This window comes from Mixophyes fleayi, chromosome 7 (genome assembly GCF_038048845.1).
Source record: "Mixophyes fleayi isolate aMixFle1 chromosome 7, aMixFle1.hap1, whole genome shotgun sequence".
Taxonomy (NCBI): domain Eukaryota; kingdom Metazoa; phylum Chordata; class Amphibia; order Anura; family Limnodynastidae; genus Mixophyes; species Mixophyes fleayi.
In genome coordinates this window covers 41459497-41478739 of record NC_134408.1, presented here as the reverse complement: position 1 = coordinate 41478739, position 19243 = coordinate 41459497, and the positions used below count along the sequence as shown (strand labels likewise).

The 19243-nt window shown below is 40.4% G+C and overlaps 1 protein-coding gene across 2 annotated transcripts in view; it reads right to left on the bottom strand.

Annotated features, from left to right (window-relative positions):
• The window catches only part of SYT17 (synaptotagmin 17), a 101167-nt gene that overhangs the window by 30131 nt on the left and 51793 nt on the right, over positions 1–19243 (bottom strand). For both annotated transcript variants that reach the window (XM_075179745.1, XM_075179747.1), the window contains exons 6-7: positions 5341–5461; positions 3091–3246 (exon numbers count right to left, since the gene is read on the bottom strand). In XM_075179745.1, coding sequence (XP_075035846.1) covers positions 3091–3246; positions 5341–5461 — 277 coding nt within the window. The remainder of the gene's footprint in view (positions 1–3090; positions 3247–5340; positions 5462–19243) is intronic.

Genomic DNA, 19243 nt, shown 5'->3' with positions numbered 1-19243 from the left:
ATGATGGAGGGGAATGTGTTACTACAGAGATGATGGAGGGGAATGTGTTACTACAGAGATGATGGAGGGGAATGTGTTACTACAGAGATGATGGAGGGGAATGTGTTATTACAGAGATAATGGAGGGGAACATGTTATTTCAGAGATGATGGAGGGGAACATGTTATTTCAGAGATGATGGAGGGGAACATGTTATTGCAGAGATGATGGAGGGGAATGAATTACTGTACAGAGGTGATGGGGAAATGTGCTACTACAGATATAAGAATGACATAGACTCAATTTACACCTACTGCATGGGAGTGTAAGATGCAATGAGCCAAAACAAATGGCAGCGATCCCGACCAAATATCTGCTGGTTGTGGCAGAAGATTCTTGTTGTGACCCCCACACCAGTCCAACATAAACGATTACCAATGTGAGGACACATTGACTTTACCTAAGTCACCACAGGTCGGAGTTCAATAAAAGGATTTTACACTAAGAGATCAAATAATTGAAGTTACGACCAGTGGTGTAGTCACACAAATCTATATGGTGGGAATATTAACAAGCTCTTAATACTTCTGATATTGTACTACAGCTATCTCAGAGCATAAGAGGCATCCCTGAAATTACTGCTCAGCTACACTTTAATGTTGCAAGTCATGAAAATGCTGAATACAGACTTCTCCGCAGCCCCTGTGGCATCTGCAGGACAACGAGTAGAAAGGATTTGCAGTGTATTCTTCTGGCTGTTGCATTAAATGGATCATTAGCTATATATGAATCACCTTGTTTAACCTAAGACTCATTAAACCTCATGACACATCTCTGTCTGCAAGCTGCATTACAGTGATAACATTTATTACTTGCTCAGTCACCAAAATTGTACTTGTCAGAATGAAATCTAAGTGTGAGGATCATCGTTGTAAGCAGAAAATCATGCCCCAGAGACAGTGGACACTTTACGCAGTGCCCCCCCTCCCACTGTCTGGAAGCACCCCCCTTTCCCCCTCTGAAGAGGCACTCCTGTTGCTTCCCATATTTTGCAAGCGCTACACTCCCAGTGTAACACTGACATGGAGGGAGTAGCAGCAGCCAGAGCTTCACATGTAAAAACCAGCTGGCTGTTTCTTCTTCATGTCAGCGACTAGCACTCTGTGTGTCACTCATTCAGTGCTTAAGGTGCCCCATAACCATTGGCGACCTAGGCACCATTTAGGTTTGACTGATGGTAGAGCCAGCACTGCCTATAGCGTTTAAGCACTAAATCCAGTGAATAGAATTGAGCTATGACATTGCTGTGTGTTTATAGGCTTCCTGCTTCCATATTGTAATCTCTGTAGATGAGTCAACAGTAACATAGTCTTTATACAGTATATATCATGTATCAGCATTTAACTTCTTCTTCCATTCACTAAATTGGTCTGGGATTTTCCCATGTTTTTTACTGTTAACAATCTACTTGCTGTCATAATGTAATTAAGCCATTCAATTTGCACTAAAAGGCTAATTTTTAATTGCTGCTTATTACAGTGATAAAAAAAATCACTTATTGCAGCAATTAATCAAGAAAATATCACCTGCAATACTGGCCCAAAGCCGTAAGGGTTAACTTACTGCTTCACTCAGCCAGACTTTGTAAATAGGCGCATGTGTTAACAGGCAAGTTGGCCCACACATGTGCTGTGGAATTGAAATACCAGATTTGGCCTTTGAGTTCCACTAATAAAAATGTTTTTAAAAATGGTAAATGGGACACCAATATCCCTGAGTGTTAAGTATAGTGCACCAGTTACTACTGTAATAGTAACTCCACACAACAGTGAAAATTCAGTTGTGGCTGGAGTTCAATAAATTAAAACGTAATGCTGAATATTACTTACCTGGTGTCCGTGGTTCTTCCTGATGTCAGTGAGGTTCCAGTGAATCTATTCTCACCTGTGCTGAGGCAGGCCTTTGTTCATAAATAGATAGCGTGTTGTAAAACGCCTCCTCCATGGATTTCCCATTGAAGAGGAAGTTCACGGAGGTGGGAACATTGACAACTCCGCCGTTAATGCCCCCAAGTGGCAGAAGCAGCGAGGAGAGTGTCACTGGAAGGCTAAAAGCACCCGCCAGATCAGGAGGAATGCCATACCCCATTGGATATTCACAAATATTAATTAACTTAAAACTGTATTTTCAGTTTTGAATAGAATTATATTTTAACTGATTTATAGCACTTTGTTAAATTAGCCAAAAATTGAATTGTTGCTCAACTCTAAAACTAGTGTAAATACAATACAATACTTTTGTTAGTGTTCCTTGTACATGTAGGGTGGGAGTCAGGGCTGTATCTATAGCAGCTAATGCAACTTCTATGGGACCCAACAGCACATGGTGGCCAGACCCAGAGGAAAAAATGTCCCTTAAAGTATAAACTTAATATCATGTCATAATAAATGTATCCAGACAGATATAGGATTTGGATAATAATGAGCATAAAATAACTGTATATATCATTTAGACTAATATGCCAGAAGCCACTACAAGTTCTGTCAGTTTGGTTGTGGGTAGTGACATCCTTAGTTCCTAGTGAATTGATGCGCTCACTAATTGTTCAGATGACTGCTTCCACTGCATTTACAGAAAGACAGCACCTTAAACAGCACATTGTGCTGCAACAATATTGTACATCTTTATATAAGCTGATCAGAACACTGCTGCCTTTTACTAGTAGCAGGTTCTATAGCTGTTTAGTTCTATTGGGCTGAAGTTTGTGCAAAGGCCCTCTGGAATACACTGCTGTATGTGTTGCGCCTCATATGATGATCAGCAATGAAATATGACAGCGAGTGACCAGAGAGCTCTAGAACAGCTGCAGGCTTTCCTGAACTGTCTTCTGTGATTGACAAGTAACAGCATAACTCATTAAAGTCTTCCAAGTCCTGAGGCAATTGCCCTCTGCTGTCTGGGACAGTTTGACCCCTTCAATACTATATGTGGCTGTTGGATTCCAGAGATAATTATCCAAAAATGATATTACTTCTTGTTCCTGGAGTTAGTCTAAGGGGATCATGAAATAATGAAACTTTCTTCATTTTTATAGGAATAACGTTCACTTACCCGTAAACACCAAGCTGGCGTATTCCAGCTCTTCTTGTGGCACCTTGAAGCTGAAGGACTCATTGTAAAAAGGGTCAATGGTGCCTCTCATGCAAGATGTCTTTTTGGTTTTTGCTAACTTTAACCCATGGACCAGTTGAATTTTCACAAAGGGATCTGAAAGAAATAATGTAGGTTCAAAACCCTGCTGACTTAGGGCCTGATTCATGTTCAGACATAAGTCCATTTGCATGGAATATCTTGCATGAAATAGCTTCTCCTATGCTCAGAAACAGACCTTACACCAATGAACACAACTGCGTGCAATTCATGTCCAAACGCGAATGACACTTACAACTGCCTATCGTATGTACAGTATGCATTGCAAGTATCTTTATTTATGTATTGAATGTAAAACAAATATATAAATAAAATGATTTTGTAAAAAATATTTCTATGAATGATTATACTGATGTTCTTTTATTTTATATTACAGTTTTTTTTTATAGGTTTTGATGTGACTCTTTATTGTACATATGTTTGTGCCTATACTGCACTCTGTTGTATATGGCAAGTACTGTTTAGGCAGAGTGTACTTACACCTAGATTTAAACAGAAACGTTTTGTGAGATACACTTGGATTTGAATACGGTGGGAACTCCGCTCAAGTTCCGAACTCTATTTAAAGATGCAAATTGCGTCCGAACATGAATCAGTCCCGTTATGTACAACTGTGATTTCACAGCAAGAATGCACAAAGGGAACTCTGTACCTGTGTTTACATGTGGAGTGCTGTCGTCTCACAGCCTCACATTCAGCTTGATTTATCTCCGGTGACCAATTTTGTCTAAAACCAGCCCTGATAATAGGTTACTTTCACTATCACCAGTATATATGCCACACAGGCAATTTTCCACATTTACTCAAAAGGACTGTGGTGCACTAAGACTAAATGATGAAATTATAAATGTAAATACAGTAAAGCAGGTAAAACTTGGGCAGATACAGTTCCAACCAGTTGCTGATGGGATAAGTGTACTTTTTGTGAACTTTTGTAGTTAAACTAAGTAAACCCAAAGGATCATTTATCAGAAACCCCTAACTAGCATCTATAGATTGTCTATAGTTTACTAAATGCAAATGTTGGCAACAATTGAATGCACAATATAGTTTTATATATCTCCACTTTAATAAATGGACACATAAGTATCCACTTGATGGCCAGCGGCGCACGGAGGATTGTCGGGGGGGGGTTTCCCCCCGCCGACCCCAAAAAAAAAAAAAAACACGAGAGAGAGCTGCTGCGCTGTCCTATACAGCAGCCGCGGCGCTGTCTAAGAAGCGTCTGCGGACGCTTCTTTGACAGTGCCACGGCTGCTGTATAGGACAGTGGCCACTTAGTTAGCGCAGGGGGGGGTTTCTAGAGACTCAGAAACCCCCCCTGCGTGCGCCACTGATGGCCATAGCTGATCCAGCCCAGGTACCATCTGGTGACCTTCCTTTGCCCCCCACCCCTCCCTGCCCTGAAAATGGGCACAATTAATACCTTTGTATATGGTAAAAAGTTCTATCTTGGCTAGGATGCATCCATCCTGAGATGCCGGAGGTACTGTAGGTGGGGACAGGTCAGTGAATGACCAGATTGCTCCTTATCTTCTGTGCATCTCTGTATGATGATCAAGTCAGTGAGGGCGGAAATAAAAGTACTGGAAAGGGATTCATTCTTCAGTAAACCTTCCCCTGTAGTGTATTTCCATCCTCAAAGGTCTGATCATCATCCATTGCAGGATTCTATGAGTAGTGATCCAGCCATTTATTGATCTGGTACTACGCACCTCCTGCACCTTATGGAGCTTTCCACATTTTACAGTAGCGGGCAGCGATAGTGTAAGGTAACCCAGCCAAATTATTAACCTTTTTATTTGCTTTTAATAAATACAAATCTAAATTGCCCCTACAGGATGCCATCTGAAGTGAGGTGAGTACCTCAACTCGTCTCTCTTCGTTCTCAAGCAGGTTGCTACTTTAAAGGTGCCAACATGCATACATGGTTGTGATAACACAAAATGTTCTGATAATCTCACTAACACTAACGTCTGCAATATTACTATCAGTACCATAAACGTTTCTCAAAATACCATCAGCTTCATAGATGTTTAATATGTTGCCTTATAAAATAATGTAGATATGTTTATTTATTCTTTTCTGCCAAATAATCCTCTTATAAAATAAATCCTTTTGACATAACAAATCGGGAAACACAAGACTTACCAGATCCTTGGCTCATATCAGTCTGAAGAAGCTGCTTGGCTCTGATAATATCCACATTCAATCTCCCAGCACTTGGCAGGTAATTAAGAGACAGAAGCAGCTCTCCTAGCTCAACTTCATTCTAAAACAAGAAGACACATGAGCACAACACCTTGTGTGTATATACCATGAATTCTATATGCTTGCTATATCTATTTATCCACATTATAGCACAGATGTATAAAAAGCAGTGCTTAATGACATAATACATTCAGTATTTGTTAGGGGTACATGTATATTATAGAAGACAACATAAACGGCTGGAAATTATAACGATATATGTCATGTTGAAGCTATGTGTATGACCAATGTTTCTTCAAGCAGTAACAGAAATTACTTCTAGCATTCTTATGCTGTCATTTACATAGGTAGATACATTGTTCTATAAACAAATAAGAAAGGCAACAAGGGTCAATTACAGAAGTGCAAAACATGCACCTACTGCATTGTAAATGCTGTTTATACATGTTTTTGAACAAACTGCATAATTTTATTAAGCAATGCACCTAGATTTTGCTTGTGAAAATGGCAGCATCTGCAAAAGCTTCTAACATTGGTGCTAGAACCCGTCGCAAAAAAGGCATTTGGCAGGATTGGATGGCCCTACTTGCACCAAACATTGGCAGCCATGGGCATGAGGAGCCCCTTTCTTAGAGGCATAGCCTCTTTATACCTCAACCCCAATCAGTTCTTACCAGTGTCTTTAAATCTTCTCCTTTTCAGATACACCATGGCACTAGACAGGGCTGTCCCCTTTCCCCCTTAATGTTTTCTTTGATTATAGAGCTGTAAAATCTAGCCAAAATCCAGACATATTTGGTATCAGAGATCTCTCTGCATGCAGACGATATTTTCATGTCTATTACCAATCCACATATTTCTCTCCCTAAACTCTTGCATGACTTATACCTCTCCGGCAAATGCTCTAATTATAAAATCAGTTCAAATAAATCTGAACTTTTTGAGCTACACATTTAAACCAATGTGTCTTATTACACTCTCATACAAGAGTTTGGGTAGATATAGAGGCTAATGCCTTTAACATATTTTTTACCTTGTTGGAATAATCCCCAGAGTTGGCTCCATCATGACATCAGATTCCTATCTGATCTAAATCTGCTACGATACTTTCATAAAATTGAGTTATGATATCTCCAGCTCTTGTTTTTATCAATATCTTCAGCTCAGGTATTTCTATAACTCTATACAGTAACCTTCTCTACGTGTATACTACCCATCTCTTCTAGCATCATTCTACTCACAAACACTCCTTGTACCAACTTTTTAAAGCCTGATACCAAGACATAATCAACCTCCAAAGAACACACACAAGCTGAGATAGGAGGAGGAAATGGGGGAAAGCCTCGATCTTTGAAGAGATTAGACTTAATGGGGCATATTTACTAAACTGCGGGTTTGAAAAAGTGGAGATGTTGCCTATAGCAACCGATCAGGTTCCAGCTTTAATTTATTTAGTGCATTCTACAAATAACAGCTAGAATCTGATTGGTTGCTATAGGCAACATCTCTACTTCTTCAAACCCGCAGTTTAGTATATATGCCCCAATGTCTCTCAAGTGTCTATCTGTGATAAAATCAGTGAGAATGCCCATAAGATGCCCATAAGATGTCTTACTATTGGTACCTTATACCTAAAAGTCTAGATTCTATTTTTGCAAATACTTCTCCTCGTTGCTGCTGTTGTTGTGGCTATGAACGCACCTTATACCATTTATGGTTTTTCTGCCCAAAAACAGCTCTACTACATAATGAAGTATTATTTCATAACATTCTGATATCTCTAAATGTTACAAAATAATACTTACCGGTATATCTCTAATAACGCACATAATAAGTGCTACACAATGCCAGATTGCTCTGTACTGGGAGCATCCTGAACCACCTTATCTACTATCAATTATTAACAGAACCTAGCAGGTCTATTGTATGTAATACATCTCTAGTTTCTTTCACAATTTGCCCAACAAATTCACATGGAATCCTTGGACTGAATACTATAGGGTCACCCCTCCACTACATGATTACATGTTTCTTTTTTTTAGATGCAAACTCAGTTTTTCGAATAGCGACTCCTACATTTTCTATCCCCTCCCCATTTACATCCTCTTCTGTTATTTTAAGCAATAAGTGATACATATTTTATATATATGTATATATATATATATATATATATATATATATATATATATATATATATATATTATATATATATATATATATATATATATATATATATATATATACACTTTATTTTCTCTCTAGGTTATCATAAACTTTAGTGATTTTATTTTTGAATTACAATACTGTGAGCTTAATTGTGCTAAATGTGTATTTCACTTGTTTATTTGTGAATCCCCCTCCCACCTACCTCTTTCCTTTTCTTCTGTTCTGTTTCACTCTTTTATAATGTTTAAAATTAATTTGAAAAAAAGTATTGGACAGGATAGAGAGTGAAGTTACATAAAGTACTATTGTTACGAAAAACAACTTTGTTTTCATTTATTTGTATTTATTTGTTACCACAGGGATGTACAGAGAACATTTGTCACCCACATCAGTTTCTGTTGCATTGGAGCTTACAGTCTAAATTCCCTAAGACACAGACGGGTTTATTTTGTCAGCAGCCAATCAACCAGCCAGTATGTTTTGGGAGTGTGGGGGGAAACTGGAGCATCCGAAGGAAACCCACGAAAACAGGGGGAGAACATACAATCTCCACACAGATAAGGCCCTGGTCAGGAATCGAACGCATAAAGTGCTAACCATTGCTACCTAATGATGCCTTTATACTCCTTCTCATCTACAAAAAAATAAAGCGAATAGTAAACAATTATTTAATACTTGAATATGAACCAGAGAGGCATGTCCTTTACCACCCTTCATTTTTATGGAGACTGTGGCTAGAGCAGGATGCTGGGCAGAGTTAAAAATGAAGGCATCCTCTCTAGTCAGTACTGATGTATTAAATATGTGGTATGACTATCACATCTGTGATATGAAGTATTGTACTGTTCTGTTCTTAAATGTCACCAGGTGGGTTCAAATTCCCTATCATGTCACCTAAAAAAGCTGCCATCTGTACCCAGCCAACCAGAGGGATCCCGAAAGTTGTACCGGCTGCTGGCTAAACACTTTGCGGGATTCTGCCATATGTGCCGGCCATCTCAGGGACGATTTTCCCCAGAAAAGACTGCTAATGGTTAACCTGGATCCGACTACAGAAAAGACTGCTAATGGTTAACCTGGATCCGACTACCTCAGGGGGAGCAGCGTCTTGAGCATGTCATAGTGAAGGAGGTGAGATGACAGCCGTCCAATAAGCAAGCACCCAATCCGGCAGAAAATCCATATCTAAGGTCTGCCCTGCTGAAGCCACACCACTGTGGGGAAAACTTACTGCAGTTAAAAGCAGGTGTTCTTCTTCAGGACAGCACTAGGAGTCTTGTTGGGCTGGTCTATCATAGTGCCAGTGATCGGATCTTTGAAACCTCTACAGACTTTGGGATATATTTACTAAACTGCGGGTTTGAAAAAGTGGACATGTTGCCTATAGCAACCAATCAGATTCTAGCTATCATTTTGCAGAATGTAGTAAACAAATGATAGCTAGAATCTGATTGGTTGCTATAGGCAACATCCCCACTTTTTCAAACCTGCAGTTTAGTAAATATACCCCTTCGTCCCTCTAAGCACCCACTGAAAGTGAGAAGACAATGGGTTTGTTCCCTATTCCACTGGTAGAGGAGAAGATTGAGACTCAGCAGCTCAAAGGCATTCTGTGACTATTGCCCTATTTGAGTAGGGTTGTTTAGCTGCCTCTTTGTGCTGTGAACTCCCTTCGCATGTGTTATTGATAGTAGAGTGTTATCCTGTGTGTTTTCTTATATAAAATAAGGTACAGTTGTACAATCTGGTGATTTTCCTAAGCCATTCCGACAGCGCCGGTGCTAGGGTCCTTGGCACCCTAGGCACAGTGTGAAAATCGGCGCCCCCCCCTTTAAAAATCGGCGCCCCCCCCCCCTTTAAAAATCGGCGCCCCCCTGTCAAAATTGGCGCTGCGCTTCCCTCCCCTCAGCTCCCCATGTCTTTCTTTAACTTACCTGCATGAAGCTGCTCCTCCCTGCTCTGTCTTCTCCCCTCCACTCACAGACACTGTCGGGCCGTGATGATGACATCATCATGGCCTGTCACTGTCAGTGAGCGGAGGGGAGAAGACAGAGCAGAGAGGAGCAGCTTCATGCAGGTAAGATTCATAGCCCCTTCCCTCCTCTCCTCCCCGTGAATTTCCGTTTTAAATGACCATAGTCATTTTTTTTTTATTTCGAGGCGCCCTGCAGAGCCCGGCACCCTAGGCAATTGCCTAACCTTGCCTAATGGGAGCGCCGGGGCCTGCATTCCGAACCTCTGGATGTACCAGGTGTCTTCAGCTGGCATATAGCATACAGGTGGACCAGCTAGGTTCGAGCGGCAAAAGAGATAAACATTAACCTGGTACTGTCACAGAGACCTCTACTCAATGTATTTGAGAACTGAAATATATGGTTATAGTAATAGTAAACTCTATGGATATAACTTTACTACTTTTATGAGCAAAACTACAATCTATTGTATGAAAACAGTCCACTCAAACTATTTCCTTGTTTGGTAAATTCAGTATGTTGAAAATGATGTACATTATCCAAATATTATATAGATTACAGACTCTTCCTATCAATCTCACTAAAGCTTTATTTAAGGAATGTAAACCCATGTATCATCAAATACCTGGTCTGTCAACATCATTTCTAGGTAACTGGGTTTTAGGCCAGGATTAGGTAAAGTTTATTGTAAAACTTAGGAAACCATATCCTTATTATCCATAAGGCAAATAACAAGCTGTAGACACTAGAAGTGAAGCTAAGTATGGAAAATGTCATACAGGGTTTTCCAGCAAATCTGGCACTATCCTTTAGATGTTGACTAAGATGTAAAAAGCATTATTAGGTGAATTCTCTGTTACACATAGTCTATTTCAGTTTTACAGATACTATCACAAACAAATCATGTCCATCCGTCTATGAATGCCACATGGGGCAAAGAATTACCGGTAGGTGTCAATCTTGACAAGTTTCATTGGCATAAAACTTACAAAGATATTCACTCATGTTCAGTTAACACCACAACCAAAGACACCTGTTATAAAAATATCTCAAGATGGTACCATGCTCCTATAAGCCTGAATAAATGATATGGTGCTGTGAGAGATACAAGCTGGAGATGGGATCAGAAAATATTACTTAGCCCAATTTAACAACAACATTTTGGCAGGGGAGCTGACACTGGCTGGAAGTGGGAAGAGGACTCTTACTGTTTTCCCAGCCAGTACCGGGTCCCTCTGCATATCCATCACCCGGCAATGCCTTCCAGTTTCACTTTCGCCAAAACTAAAATAATAAAGTTTAAACAAAAATTAAACATAGAAAAATAAATAACAATTAGTTTTACTGATAAACTATATATATTGTAGCACTTCTGACACCTTCTGACATTACTTGCAGTACTTCTGGCCCGGACACCCTGTAGACATCAGACACAGACAGCTTCAAACTAAACAGTACTTCATTGTTTGCGTCACAATAAAGAGCAATACTTCATCAGGGTGGCACCAGTAACTAATGTCACGTTGTTTACACCTCCTGGTGACCCTAATGCTAAGCTAAACACAGTCTGGCTCTACTGACTGGCCAGCTCTTCCAGCATCAGTCTCAAACACAATTGTCCAACTCAGGTTTTACATATACAAGTCTCCTCCCCTTGATCTAATGACCCCATTAGACCACCTGTGTGTGGAGGCTAGGAGTGTGTCTGTGTACGGAATTAAATCTATACGTTGCCTAACCCTGCAGATTTCCAAGGACCTCACCTGTCCCTATGCATGAGAGGTGTGGCAAATAGGCCTCTTTGCTAAAATATTTATTCAAAAAATAACAATAAAAAACAAATTCCGGTGTGCTATTTTTATCCTGGGGTTGAAATAGACCCCAAAGGTTCAAATTCTCATATTTGGTAGAGTTCTTGTCTAATTTTAGATCTCTGGACTGAAAATAACATCGCCATTAATGCATTGCTGCTGCTTTTGGGCTTCCTATCCTGGAGGGGAGGTTCAAGGGGCAAGGACAGGTGGCAAGATTTGTATCCTGCCATTCCCACTTGACAAGGAGGGAAGTGTGGCCTTTAGACAAAATGGAATTAAAAATGATGCGGGTTAGTGACTTGAGTAATCCCCAGTCATATGAGGCTTACACAGAGTAACAGCCAATAGGGGCTGGAGGGGGTGTTGATAAATCCTCATATATATATATATATAAGACAGCTCGAGCAGCACATGTGTGTTCCTGCTTCCGGATTCCTCCCTCCCACCCTTCAAGTTGGATTTGGTAAGGGCTTTAGGTACGGTTGCAGGGTATTATTAGTTAGGGTAGGAAAGCAGTGCAGTCGCTAAGTGTGCATATGGTGCTCGGTTCATCTTGTCATAGGTCACTACCACCTTTGTTAGTGGTGTCATCGTATGGTTGGACCTCCTATGAGAAAGACCCTCGGCCAGTATTTTCAGGTTTATACTGGCAGTAATAGGGGGGTGTAGTCTTGCCGTTGGACAGATTTTAGCTCCGGCCAGTAGATAAGGTATGATCCTGGGTTGGTGTTACTATGGTCTGACCTTTCCACCGTTATTGGTTTTGCTGTTGCTGACTGCCCTGCGCTCGTCCGCCTTACAGTCCTCTTTAGGTTAAATTGATAATTCAATTTAATAAATCCAATTATTCATTCCAACGTTAATTTGGTGTCCATGTCTTTATTGGGGATTGAAGAAGATGTTATGCAAATGGTATGGTGTAAATCAAAGGGAACTTCCACGCTATGCATTTTAAGAGAAATAGGATCCAGGAGTCTCCCAAACATTGCAGAAGGATAGACAAGTATGCATTAACAACATTTATTGCAGTTGTTGTTTAATTTCCATATTGGCAGAGAGCAGAGGCGGAACTAGCAAGCTGTGGGCCCTGGTGCAGGGAAGTAGGGAGGAGCAAATCACTAGTTCCCCGTGCAGCGGGCCCCATTATCTCCACCTGCTGCACCAATGGTAATTCCGCCACAGGCAGAGAGCACTGCATTCCTCAATGTGAACGACCACTGTGTGTGATCATAATAGATTTCTATTTCACTTATTTCCGCTTAATAAATCTGGGGCAAGTCTCGTTTTTGCTTTGCACCCTGATGAAATCCAAAAATGTAGGAAACATGTATAATAATCTTTCACACAGCAAAGTGTGTGGAATTGTAAAGGAAACACACTTATTTTGTTTGGCATTACACTCTTGAAAAAAACGTAATACACTTATTTTTGTGAAAGTGTTGTAAATTGCCATTCCTACTTGTTGCTTTGCACCAGTCTATGGGGTCCACTAATGTCTAGACATGTTTATTTATTTTTTTTGAATCAGGTATTATTTTATTGAATTTTAGTACATAAAACAGAAAACAACAAAACATACATTACTTAACATATGTCAGCCAGTTAGCAGAGTCCCAAGATCACCCATATGAGATCAGCGCGGGTATAGATATAAAAGTTGAAAATATAAATAATACCAAATAATATATAGAGAGATTGGAGCAGGTTCGGATTTAACAGAACAGTTACATACACACGTATTTGAATATACAACTTTCATGTGTATAGCCTCATCAGAGATATCGCGTAAAGTAGCAATTTGTCAGCACCACAATAATAAGATTAAATTAATATATTTTATTTAATTTGGCACAGGCCAGACCTAGCAGAGATCTCACATTTAGTTATCAAACATCCTGGACCTTCCTTCTTTTTCTGTGCTTGGACTCGTACCAAGAGGACCAGACTTCATGATATTTACGCTCGGCCCTTCGCAAGGTATATGTGTATCTCTCATGATCCATGGTCTCGTTTACCAAGGCCCTCCAGTTACGGAAGTCTGGTTTTGCATTTGCAAGCCAGTTACGCGCTATAACAACTTTAGCCAAAGTTAATGCTATAAGGACAAATTTATAAAGAGGCGTGCTTAGTTTATCCTCTAGTGATAACCCAAAAATACATACTTTAGGTTCCAAAGGAGGGATACCGGGTACCAGCTCATTTATACAATTCCATATTTTTTCCCAGAAAGCGTGGACTAACTGGCAATCCCAGAGCAAGTGGCAAAAATCACATCTTGGCCGAGAGCATTTAGGACAATCAGCGTTCCGCGCCCCATCAATGGTTGCCAAAGACAATGGAGTGCGATATATTCTATGTAATATATAAAAGTGAATTTGTAGAAAACGAACCGAAGATGTAGCAAGTTTAATACTTTTGAGGATGTCGCACCATTCCTCCTCATCAATTGTACCAATATCAATATTAGATTACCATTTTACCTTGAGAGGTAATAGACTGTTACATGTCTGATGATGGTTAAGCTCCGCATAGACTGAAGAGATAACTCTGCGACCCTTCATACTCTCGAGCAGGGATCTAGCAGGGGCGGTAGCCAATATAGGCAGTGTGTTCCCAAACTGTGACTGAGTAGCATGTCTAATTTGCAAATATCGAAAGAAAGCCCTCTGAGGAACCTGGAAATCTCTTTTAAATTGTTCAAATGATTTGAACAAATTTGTGTCATAGAGCTGACCCACCGTAGACACGCCCAAACGCCTCCAGGAACAGTCCTCACTCAGTTTACGTAATTCAGGTAGAGCGTCATTATACCAGATCGGAGTATCTGCATCCACTCCTTTCCCCCCAAGGATTTTATGTGCTGTATTCCAGATCCTAATGGCTTGTGTAATGATAGGAGCGTCTGTTTTACGAGTCTGTCCCATCAACAGCACCTGTAGAGGAGTGAACTGGGGCCCTGCCCGCTCACCAATAAAGCCCAACAAGGAGCCGACATGACGTCCAACGGCAGCCATATAATATAATCTGAGGTTGGGTAGCGCCAAACCACCCTCAAACTTGGACTTACATAAAGTACTAAGTTTTATTCTGGCCCTTTTGTCGCCCCAAATAAATGAAGAAAATATTGAATTTATGATTTGAAAATTTTTGTTAGAAATATATATGGGAGAATGTTGCAACACATAGAGGTATTTAGGTTGCATTATCATTTTAAAGAGATTAACCCTTCCAGTCACGGTCAATGGCAAGCGCCTCCAGGTATGGGACCTAAGTTTAAAGTAATTAGTAATAGTATCAACATTTAACTTAACATAGTCAGCAGGTTTAGAGGAGACCCATATGCCAAGGTATTTAAAACATAGAGTCCACTTAAGAGGGTGGCCTTGTGTAGCCTGGGCTGGAAGAATACCATGTACTGGACAGATAATAGACTTATCCCAGTTAATTGTAACTCCTGAGTAATGGCCAAAATTATCGACAGTCTCCAATAGGTTATTAAGAGAGCAATTCGCCTCAGACAGAAACAATAGCATGTCATCCGCATATAAAGCAAAAGTGTCTGTAACCTCCCCAGCAGGGAGACCCATTATACCCGGATGAGCGCGAATCAAACATGCCAGTGGTTCAATAGCTATAGCAAATAAGGCCGGAGATAAAGGACACCCTTGACGCGTGCCCCTAGCCAACTCAAACGAAACAGATGTATATCCATTCACACACACCCGCGCAACAGGAGTGCTATACAACAGCTGAAGCCAACGGATGAATGTAGGTCCGTAGCCGAACCTTTTCAGCACCTCCCACAGATAAATCCACTTCACCGAGTTGGAGGCCTTGGCAGCATCAAGAGATACCACCGCAGCCCCCGGCTCAGCAATGTGAGCCATCTGCAGATGTGTGAACAAACGTCTCAAATTGACCGTAGTAGATCTGCCCGGCATGAATCCCGTCTGATCAGGATGAATAATCTCAGTGATTACTGAATTAAGTCTAGTAGCCAAGATTTTAGCAAGGATTTTAACGTCAGAACCCAATAGTGAAATTGGTCGATATGAATCTGTGTACAAAGGATTTTTCCCAGGTTTGGGCAGTACAACAATTAAGGCTTCTGACATTGTGGAAGGCATTACCTCTGACTCCAGTATTTTAGCATAGTGCGCATGTAGTTGTGGGACAAAAAACTCCTCAAATTTTTTATACAGTTCCACAGGAATACCATCTGACCCTGGGGACTTCCCGTTAGGAAAGGATTTAATAGCCAATTCAACTTCTTCAACTGTAAGAGGGGTGTCCAAGAAGGCAACAGATTCACTAGTCAGACTAGGGAGTTGGATAGGGTCTAAATATGAATGAAGCTCTAAGTTCGAAAAAGAAGCTTTAGAAGCATATATTTCTTTGTAATATTGCAAAAAGGAATTGGCAATATCCACCCCAGCGTATTGTTTCACTCCATTTTGATCGTATATAGCTGTAATTACTCTGCTATCCCTTTCTTCCCTAGACAAACAGGCCAGATAACTGCCACCCATATCAGCCACTGAATATTGTGCATGTCTAGCAAATAGCAACCTCCTTTTTGATTTATCCAGCAGAAAATCTGACCATTTTTGCTGCGCATCCAGCCACAGGATTCCTTCATCCGTTGATCGCGACATTAAATATGTGGACTCTAAGTTTCTACAGGACTGTTCCAATTCAACCTCCTTTGAGCGATTACATTTTTTAGTATCTGCCACCTTCTTTATAAGTGTTCCCCTCATAAAGGCTTTAAAAGTATCCCATAACAAGGCAGGATCAGCATTGGAATTATCCCCAAAATAACCCTCCCATAATGCTATGAGATCAGCACCGCCCGCCATTGGCTGCAACCATGCTGGGTGCCATTTCCAAAAACGAGTTCCCTTGCCTACCATGGTGTCCACCTGCGCCATAACAGGAGAATGATCTGATATACCTCTTGGCAGGTATTCGATCTTGGAAACAAGTGGGGAAAAGATGGGAGACAAAAGGATAAGATCTATCCTAGAAAGTGTATTGTGTGAAGTAGAGTGACAGGAGAATTGTTGCGCCTCTGGATTACGAACTCGCCACACATCTACAAGCCCCATTTCCCGAAGAAGTTTAGAGAATGCAGTTGTACGTGGAGGACCCAAGGGTCTAGTGTCAAGAGTCTCTCTCCATCTATCTAGGATAGGGTCAGGGACATTATTAAAGTCTCCCATATAGATGACGGGAGTATCTGGTAATTGGGATATAAAAGTTGCCGCCTTCCCAAACACTTCCGTACCATATGGAGGGGGAATATATATTGCCAGAATTATATTGGAGAAAAGTCAATTATTGCCCTTATAAAAACATATCTACCATAGGGGTCTAACTGTAAACTTTCCAGAGAGAAACGCAAATTTTTCTTTATCAGCAGTGACACTCCTCTAGAACTAGGCGTGTGAACCGAGTGGTACGCCCATCCCACCCATTGTTTTTTAAGTGCCATTACTTTCCCCCCATGTAGGTGTGTTTCCACCAAGCACACAACAGCCGATGCGTATTTTTTAAGCTGAGAAAGTACCAAGTTACGCTTGACCTTATCATTCAAACCTCTTACATTCCAGGTGAGCAGACGGAGCCCCCCCCCCCACCACCCTGTTAATCCCCACCATGATATATCAGGTAGTGTATATATGGGGATGGCAGGGCAACACTGGCACAATCCCAATATAGATGAAGCATAACATTAACACAGCAAATGTACATCATCACATTATGCATTGCGATACAATCCGAACCTGCCCCGCACCAATCTCACAAAGCTTCAGTATGAAAGTGTAACATAGAACTCCAATGTTGACTTTAAAGGGACATAATGAGAACAGCTTATAGTAGAACAATATACAAGTGTAAAACAAAATACACATTTCAAACCCTTCCTTCCCACCCCGCATACTCTGCACAACACTAACCGTTAGAGTATACTTGGATCCCTAAACTAGAAGAAATTACCCCAAGACATGTTTATTTTTAATATTAATAGCTATGTTTACATGGAAAAGGACCTGGCAGTAGACATGGTGGACCTGAGACATGGTGGACCTGAGACATGGTGGACCTGAGTCATTAAGGAAATTAAGGCAAAAAAAAGATTAAGTTTACTCCTGGACAAACCATGTTACAATGCAAGTGGTGCAAATTAGTTTATTATTTTGCACATAAGTTAAATACTGGCTGTTTCTTCATGTAGCACACAAATAATTGATCTATCCCACCTATAAATCTGTTGCCACGTTTTAAATTTACCTCCCCCTCCAATGCAACATGGCTTTGCCCAGGTGCATAGTTACTCCTTTTTTTTTGCTTTGCTCTCCTTAGTGACTCAGGCCCAGTGACACTGCAATCATTTACTGTACTCATGGCGGCACTGAGCTTGTCCAACTTTCAATAGAACACTGTAGAGTCCTAGAGTTTCTCTTTGCTAATGTGTAACACTTATCTTTTATTTTCTTAGAATTCAGACAATTAATGCACTTAGATTAAGGTAATTGGTGGTAATAGCTTCCTGTACCTCTTTTACAGTGTCAAGCACCCAAAATTAGGCATTTATGGGCTGAGCAAACGTCTGTTCACTGCAGCACCTGGCTGGGCGCAGTTAAGGGTGACATAGTCAATCATTTGGGTGCATTAAATGTACAGGAATGAATATACGGACATTTGTTAAATGACTATATATTATTATACATGATTCATCTTGTTTGCTATATCCATGTCAGTCAGTGATTTTATTGCTTGACAATACTGCGTTCCAGCATTTTTCATGATACTTTGGCCTCATTAGAAATGTTTTAATGTTTATAGATTGATACTTTACAGAATATCAATTCAGCAGAAAAAGCCTTTAGCAGATCTGGCTAATGTGAATTCACCTAAATACACAGTAGATAAGGTTCTTTGTACAGAATAACTTAACCAAACACATTTCACTAAACTAATAAATTCCAGTTGTAAACAGTAGAGATGAGCGGTTCCGATTCGGGGAAATCTGAGAGATCCGAGATTTGGGGCTCTGAGTAGATACAAAAAATGACTTCATTCTTCACTCCACAATCGGATCTGAAAACGATGCAAAATGTAATTTCCAGGAAAATATGGAACCAAAGCTCTTGTTATACAGGAAGTGCGTTATTGCACTTCCAGTTAATGTGTTCCAAGCTGGAGTGTGCATTTGATAGTGGAGGTGCATTATTGTGTTAGGTACTCATGGGGAATACACACCTGCTAGGCAGGTGTCCCAGTGACTCACCCAGGAATTAGGGATGTGCACCGGCGACTTTTGAGGTCTCGTGTTTTGTGTTTTGGATCCGGATTTTCGTTATTTTTGAGGTTCGGATTTGTCTCGCAAAACACTTGACGAAAGGTCTCGGTTCGGATTTAAGGTATTGGATTCGGATTTTTTTTGAAAAAAACATAAAAAGTTTAAAAATCAAGTTTTTGGGCTTATTTTCACTCCTAGGCTATTATTAACCTCAATAACATTCAATAACAAGCATTTCCACTAATTTACAGTGTATTGTGAACACCTCACAATATAGTTATTAGTCCAAAACGTTGCAACAAGGTATCTTTCTGGACTGCGTAGAGGAGTGGGTCACCACAATATATATTAAAAACCCTGAACTTTTATGATTCGCACCAATAATTGTACCTGGACTGCGTAGAGGAGTGGGTCACCACAATATCTTAAAAACCCTGAACTTTTATGATTCGCACCAATAATTGTACCTGGACTGCGTAGAGGAGTGGGTCACCACAATATCTATTAAAAACCCTGAACTTTTATGATTCGCACCAATAAATGTACCTGGACTGCGTAGAGGAGTGGGTCACCACAATATATAT